Below are 8,062 nucleotides of genomic sequence, written 5' to 3'. Positions count from 1 at the left end.
TGGGTTCAACATGTTATCCAACAGAGCCGATACCATCAATTCTCTTGACAGAATCGGCTCGGGGGCACCAGTGTAGATAAAATACGAGGATATGCAACGGAAGCATCTCATCTTCTGGTGATGGGTATTGGAATATGGGGGCCGATGACAGGTCGGCCGTAAAAAAAAAAACAAAAATAAATAAAAAGTGAAAATTCGAAATTTTTCGAGCACAGCCGATGCAGCAGGCATCGACTTTAGAATTGAGAGGCAGCCGATGCGCAGCCAGCAGCCGATGCGCAGCCATCGACTTTAGTGGGATTATGCAATGTTTATCGAGTCTCCACCAAATCCAGACCAACGGTGGTGCCTTCTGTTGCCTCGAGGGAGTAAAACAATGGAAACTTCTCCAGCTGCTTCGAGCCGATCCGGGTTCCTGAACCTTTTTCGTCAAGGATTTCCAATCTTTGGGGGCTAGTTCAGCTGAAACGGAGGATTATCGGCTGTCGGAGGAAGAAAGAGGATCGGCTGTGGCGCATTCTCTCTGACATTCTCGCCTCGAGTAAGGCTCGGGGGGCAGCAGGCCTAGTGGATACTCTGTTTGAAGAACCGATGAGGATACCATCGGCTGATCCTTCATTGCAACCTTCTTCACAATGATGGGTACTGAGAAGGATTATTGGGTTTGGTTGGAAAAGTTCGGAGGTTTTCCTGAAAACTCGGCATCTTCCACCAGATTTAGAAAATCGTCAGCTGAAGAAGAGAAGGGTGAATTTCAAAGGACCGATGCGGGGCGATCGGTTCATTACGCATTGGCAAAGGGGACGAATCGGCAAGGTCAGTAGAAGAGAGAATCGGCTCAATTAAAAGGAATCGGCAAAATCAAGATTGGGGAAAAGTTCTTCATTGATTAAGATGAGATTTCTTACATAAAGAGCTAATTGCTCTCAAAAGGGAAATACTAGGGGATCCATTGCCCCATCTACTACTACTGGCCCTATTCTAGAGGTCCTATCTATGGGCCATCACTGCCCTCGTCGCCGCCGTCGTCGCCACTATCAGCGCTGCTCCCGGCGGGCTCGTCGTCGCTCCAATGGCCGCCGACCGGGCCCTCGTTGTCTTCATCTTCTTCGTCAGCGTCGTCCTCGTCGCTGTCGAAGTCGCTAAGATTGCCCGGCCAAGGGCAGAACCGCTTGGCCGGCGGCTCGTCGGAGGAGCTCTCGTCATCGTCCTCCTCCTCCTCTTCCTGCTCCTCCTCCTCCCCGGAAGAGGTGAAGTCGCAGGAGAAGCTGTCGTCGTCACTCTCCTCCTCCGTTTCCCCAACGGCGAGGAAGCGGAGGTCGCTCTCCCCGTCCGTCGAGGACTGGTCGTCCTCGGACCAGATGGAGAAGTCGTGGTCTGACTCCTCCCCGGCCGCAATGGCGCGGCGGGTGTTGGCCGCGTGGACCGCCGCCGCGTTGTACTCCGGCGTCGGCTCACGGGATGTGGAGGATTGGCTGGCAAGATCCGATGGGGTAGAGGAGGAGGAAGACATGGTGGCTGGGAGGGTTTTTGGAGTGCTAATGCGGAGGAGATACAAAGAAGAACTGTTCAGAGCGGTTAAATCGAAGGAGGATATAGTGGAAATTCAATGCCACGGCAGTTTCCGAGGAAGTGGTGCCTAAAAAGAAAAAAAAACTGCCGGGTCACGCGGAGAAGTTGAGAAGGCAAGGCATCATCATGAGGGATACTGCGACGGTTCTGCCACGACATGACCCGACGAAGGAAAGCAGAGTGATTTTGGAATTACCAATTCCAAAACCAGGGGGCATGTGTTATCACCAAGATTTGACCGAGTCGGAGGTGGGCCGCAGTCAAGATGGGCTTAAGGAAATATACGTGGAGAATTACATGAATCGGCCTGTTATACCAAGTTGGGCTTAATTGCCCGTGTATCTGTAACATGTTAGATCTATTTTAGTTTAGAGATAGAATCTTACTCGTGCACGGTTTAGTGCACGCCCTCATTAGAAAGTCCCCTGGACTATAAATATGTACCTAGGGTTTATGGAATAAACAACAACTCACGTTCAACCCCAAAACAAACCAATCTCGGCGCATCGCCAACTCCTTCGTCTCGAGGGTTTCTATCAGGTAAGCGACATGCTGCCTAGATCGCATCTTGCGATCTAGGCAGCACAAGCCCCACGTTGTTCATGCGTTGCTCGTATTGAAGCGCTTTTGATGGCGAGCAACGTAGTTATCATTAGATGTGTTAGGGTTAGCATTGTTCTTCGTTTAAGCATGCTTACGTAGTGCAACCCTTGCATATCTAGCCGCCCTCACGCCTATCTCGGGTGTGGGGGCGGCACCCCGCTTGATCATTATTTAGTAGATCTGATCCGTTACGATTGCTCCTTGTTCTACAAGGATTAGTTTAATATCTGCAATAGTTAGGCCTTACAAAAGGGGGAGGATCCAGTGGCACGTAGGGTGGCGTTCGCAAGTCCTAAACGGGATGTTCCGAGGATCAACTTCATGTTGGTTTTTAGGCCTTGTTTAGGATCGGCTTACGAGCACCGTGCGTGGCCGCGAGGCCCAACCTGGAGTAGGATGATCCGATTATGCGGTGAAAACCCTAAATCGTCATAGATCTCATTAGCTTCATCTTGATCAAGCAGGACCACCAAGTATTCGTGCACCCCGTACGGATCATGGGTGGATCGGCTCTTTGAGCCGATTCACAGGATAACCTGAGAGCCGATCGAGGCTCGTATTTAACGTTTACATGTATGCCCTGCAGGAAACTAAGCGAGGCATCCCCATCACCTTCCTGACCAGGTATAGGTCAGGTGGCACGCCCTGCACTTCGCATCGCCGCGTGTGACCAGAAGAGCATTGCGGGCCGTCGCTCGGAGGGGTCTCAGCCAGCCGCAGCTCTAGGCTCTTCCCGGCTCTACGGTGTTGACAAGGCCGCTGCCCGCCGGTGGGTTTTGGCAGTCAACAACACTGTGAGTATATAGTTGACTCGATGCGTCAACATGTACAGTAGTAGGTATGTATAGCTTTGTTACTGACAATTATTTTGTTTATGTAGGTTCAATTATATGAGAGCCAGGGTCAATAACATCAGAGTACTCGTCATAGTCCCTCATATGGCTTCACGACACTCAATTGATTTAGATGTGGTCATGGTCGAGAACAACATTACCCATGCGATAGATTTGGCTTTCAAAGATAACAAGTTAATCATGTGGGCCTATAATAAAAGGTAAAATATAGCTATTATGCATATTTTTACGCATTTGCTCGGATTTTATGCAACTAACTAGTTCAAATTTTATCTTTCACTGGATTCTTATTTGTATCTCAATATTCGATGGTCAAGTCTATTATTTCGATTCTTACCTTAGCAATCCGGCGAGAGATTTTACGGATGCAAAGGAACTTATTGATAGGTGATTGTTCTTTCATCCGCATAATATAAATTGATGTCGTCTGTGTTATTCTAAGGATTTTATGTCATTCATATTGTTTAGATCATTTATCGCAATTCGCTCGCGGGGAGAAAATGCAGAGAAGATCAGTTACACATCACTAGAGCATAACATGTTTGTCCCGGTTAGTTTTGCTAACACTTATAGTAGTCAGTGATTTACTTATTAGATAATATATGAATTATATAATTTCTATGTTCTACATCTCAGTGCCACTAGCAACCAGAAGGATCCATGTTATGTGGCTTCTATGTTGTCTATCATATGGATTTCGTAATGGGCAAAATGCAGGGAAATAGGCCATTTAAATTGGTACGCAAACATCTTCTATTTTCTTTTTACTATATATTTTTCATATTTTGTACCTCTTTTGATCATACGTATATATTAATTACCTCGCCTGGCAGCCTAAGTTGGATGTGTGGGAGCTGACGGATCAAACACTAACAAAGCTTCGCAATCAGATGTGCTCGTTTCTGTTACAACAAGTAGTTTCTTCCACTGGACTGTTCCACAATCATTCTGCTTGAGATGTATTGCAAATATATGATACAATCTATGTCATATATAGTTGGGAACTTTATCTTTGTTCTTTCAAAACGTTGATTGTGATTTTCAAAACTGTAAATTGTTATGCATGTCCGTTGTATATATGAATATGTTATGTGGATCGAGTAAAGAGTTATATATCTAGTGCTATGCTCATACACTGCCACGTCAGTTGGAATAAGCTGGCGTGCGTAAAAAAATGAGAACAACAATAATGGTTGTGTGCAACTATACTTCATACCCCTATAACACAATGGCAGCACGCAGGACAACACGCGAGCAGTAGGACGAACTATTAGTTGTGTGTCGCGCGCACGCTATGGCGGCGAGTAGGCGCGGCACGCGGCTAATACTTCACCGCGGCTAGTACTTCACCTATCAGTCGCGTGCCATATGGACACGCGACTAGTAGCTAATACCACTGGCATATTACAGTCACGAGCCAGTGCCCACGGCTGGTAGGCCAAAACCGCACGCAAGGAGTAGGGTTTTTCCTACTAGTGATGGATATTGCCCAGGTCGTCCGTCGTCACCTACCGTGAGATACTGAATACTAAATACGGAAAACATGCTTCTCAAGAACCACACCATTGTTCAGAATACAAACATGAGACATGATTAAAGAAAAACTACCTAAGAGATAGATCATCAACGTTGTCATCTCTACAAAAATGTATTGCACAGGTCACTGTATTGGACCATCAAAAGTTAGTGTGCAAATATTTAAGCTTGAGATAACAAAAAATCCACTTTGGCTCCTAAGTATGTATGAAACCATTACCTAAAATCACATTTTAAAATGCCAAATTTATTTAAAAAGATTTCATGTGTACATACATAAAGTTTATGTTTGCACACAAAGTTGGGGGAAAAATATTTTCTTTTGTACTTTTTGTAAAAAATGCATTTTTCGATGCTCTAATATAAATACTCCCTCTGTTCAATTCTATAGTGCCTATAGTTTTTTGGCACGGAAATTAGTGCAATAGTATTTTTTACACAAGATCCCCTAGCTGAATGATTTGAGATCAAAGTAAAATTTGGGAAATCAATATGTTCATAACTTACCATAACAAATCCCACAAATCTCTCTTGTTGATTCTCCATATATGTGCAGCCAAGTTCAATTAAGGAAAGTAAAACATTGCTTCCTAATTTTAAGGAATCGTTGGGCCATGCATTAGAAATCTCAATTAATTGTTTCCAATTTTGTATGAAATTTTTCTCACGCATGTTGTGTGGGAGCTGAATGGGGGAGGGGGTAATTGAAAAAAAACCAAGATACAACCTTATATTCTAAAACAAATGCCAAAAATCTATAGACACTATAGAAAGGAACGGAGGGAGTATCACTTTTTTGGTCATTTTTACAACAGTCACAAAAATGTTCTTTTCCCCCTAAACTTTGTGTGCGAACATTTAATCACCGGAATATTTGACATTTTGAAATGTATTTTAAAGCATTTTTCATAACTGGTTCATATACACCTGAAAACCAAAACACCACCTTCTAAATAACAAATTTTGATATTGAATAAAGAGGATTGGAGTTTTTTTTTAAATCACACCTGCCTTCCAGATCGATCCATGTTCATGTCACCAAATAGCGCACTCGTCGTTTCCACAACTTAAAATCTAGTAAATTAGACAAATAAAAGGAAAACCTAAAAGAGCACAAAGGGTCGATGGAACACTGCAAAGTTAGACAGTCAACACTTCTGTCAGCATGACCTAACAACGCGGGCAGTATATATAAGATACATCAAGCACAATTTTCTTTACCGGTAAAAAAAAGAGAGCAAATGATTTGATTTACAAGCTGACATAGAGGCACACCTTCCTCCCGTCACGTGTGCGTAGATTTATTTTGACACATGCAAAATTTAGTGTGTCTTATTCTGTAGCAACTCACGGTACACATGCATATATGTAGGTGCGAAACCTATCAGTTATCTTCTATGACACATATGTTCATGCATATCATAACACAAAGGTATGTTGTTTGCATGACTGAACATCCTAAGGTATGCTTTATGCATGACTGGACATGCACAAGCTATGTTGTATGGCAACTGAACAGGAGGCAGATAGGGGAAGAAAGACTTCTCTTCGTTTGAACAACATAATTATATTTCATTATTTTTTGTTTAGATTTTCTATAAATTAAGACATGGGCATACATCTCTCTACATGTCCATCGATGCACTAGGCTCGTCGTGTCCACAACAATGGCATTCTCCTTCTTGCCAGAACTACTCATCTCCATGTTTGTGCTACTTGTAGTTGTGGTAGGTTCCTACTACATCAAGTCAAGTAAGAATCCATTGCCGGCGGTGGACTGGCCAGTAGCCGGTATCCTCCCATCCCTGGTCTACAACCTCCATAGACTGCATGACTACATCGCCTTTGACCTCCTAGCGCCCTCAGGGCACAGCCTAAAGTTTGCCATTGTGAACATTCGATTCTTCATGACGTGCGAGCCGGCGAATATCCAACACATCTTCACCTCAAACCACGCAAACTATCCCAAAGGCGAGGAGTTCGCCGACATCTTCGACGTGATGAGGGGCTCCATATTCACCGTCGACGGCGAGTCGTGTCGCCGGCAGCGGGCGAACTACCAGGGCGTGTTGAGCAGCCCACGGTTGGTTGGCTTGATGACCAGGTGCTGCCGCGACAAGGTGGAGAAAGGCCTCCTGCCCTTCATCACCCACATGGCGAGAACCAATTCTCCCGTCGACATGGCTGATCTGATGACGAGGCTCGTGTTCGACCTGTATGCCTCCATCATCTTCGGCGTGGATCCTGCTTGCCTATCACTCGAAATGCCACCCGTGCACGTCGCGAACGCGATGGACACGGTCATGGAGGTGGGACTCACCCGGCACATTGTGCCGGCGTTTTGCTGGAAGGTGATGAGGCGCCTAAACATCGGCCCGGAGAGGAAGCTCGCCGCTGCGCAAGCGGTGCTTCGCTGTTTCACCACAGACATGATCATGGAGAGGAGGAAGAATGGCCATACTATTGTTGCCCAAGAAGAACCTGTGGACGTCCTGTCGAGCTACATCAATGACCCGGACTATAATGGTGATTTGCTCCACCCGACGCTCATCACCTACATGATCGCCGGGAGGGACACCATCGGCACTACTTTGCCGTGGATCTTCTACAACCTCGCCAAAAATCCTCACGTTGTGTCAAGCATCCGTGACGAGCTGGCACCCATCATGTCCCGGAAAGCAGCCATTGCTAATGCCAGCGCCGCCATGATGATATTAGAGCCAGAGGAGGTGAAAGCCTTAGTCTACCTGCAAGCTACCTTGTTGGAGTCACTTAGGTTGTACCCGCCGGTCCCTATCGAGCGCAAGTCTGTGGTCGCTGCTGATGTGATGCCGACTGGCCACGAGGTGTGTGCCCTGGACATCGTCCTCATTTCCCTCTACTCCGTGGGAAGAATGGAGGCTGTGTGGGGGGCGGATTGCCAAGAGTACAGGCCAGAGAGGTGGCTCTCGCAGGACGGTCGCAAGTTGCGATTCGTGCCCTCTCACAAGTTTATGGCATTTAACTCAGGGCCAAGGCTATGCCTCGGCAAGGACATCGCAATCATACAGATCAAGACCATCGTAGCTGCTGTTGTGTGGAACTTTGATGTGAAAATGTTGGATGATCGGGCCATCGATACCAAGTTGTCATGCCTTCTACAGATGAAGGATGGGCTTAAGCTGAAGCTCAATAAGCGAGAAATGTGATTAACATGCCTAAGGGCCAGCCAGGTTTTCAGGGTGTGGATAGAACAAAAATCATTGCTTAATACTTGATGTGTAAGCCTTATTACGATTTCCACACCTAATTCCTCCCGGAATACAAACATAAATATATAGGAGAATAGTACTTTTAAGTCCCTTTATTATTTATTTGTGCATGTTGATACATATGATCCCCACGTTGCAATCAAGCACATCATAAGATTGTTGTGTGAGATGTGATAAAAGGATCCATATGTGAGATGTGTTTTTTTAAGCAAAAAACACATCTAGATGAGATTTGGTTCAGAATTT

The 8,062-nt window shown here is 45.5% G+C and overlaps 1 protein-coding gene across 1 annotated transcript; it reads left to right on the top strand.

The window, feature by feature from the left end:
* Positions 1-6,232: 6,232 nt before the first annotated feature.
* Positions 6,233-7,753, top strand: LOC124684249 (noroxomaritidine synthase 2-like). The gene has a single exon (XM_047218604.1). It carries the CDS (start codon positions 6,233-6,235, stop codon positions 7,751-7,753), a length of 1,521 nt encoding a protein of 506 aa, XP_047074560.1.
* Positions 7,754-8,062: the final 309 nt, after the last annotated feature.

The sequence above is a fragment of the Lolium rigidum genome, chromosome 1 (genome assembly GCF_022539505.1).
Source record: "Lolium rigidum isolate FL_2022 chromosome 1, APGP_CSIRO_Lrig_0.1, whole genome shotgun sequence".
Classification (NCBI taxonomy): Eukaryota; Viridiplantae; Streptophyta; class Magnoliopsida; order Poales; family Poaceae; genus Lolium; species Lolium rigidum.
The sequence above is the reverse complement of the archived record's forward strand: the minus strand, read 5'-3'. Positions and strand labels throughout refer to the sequence as shown.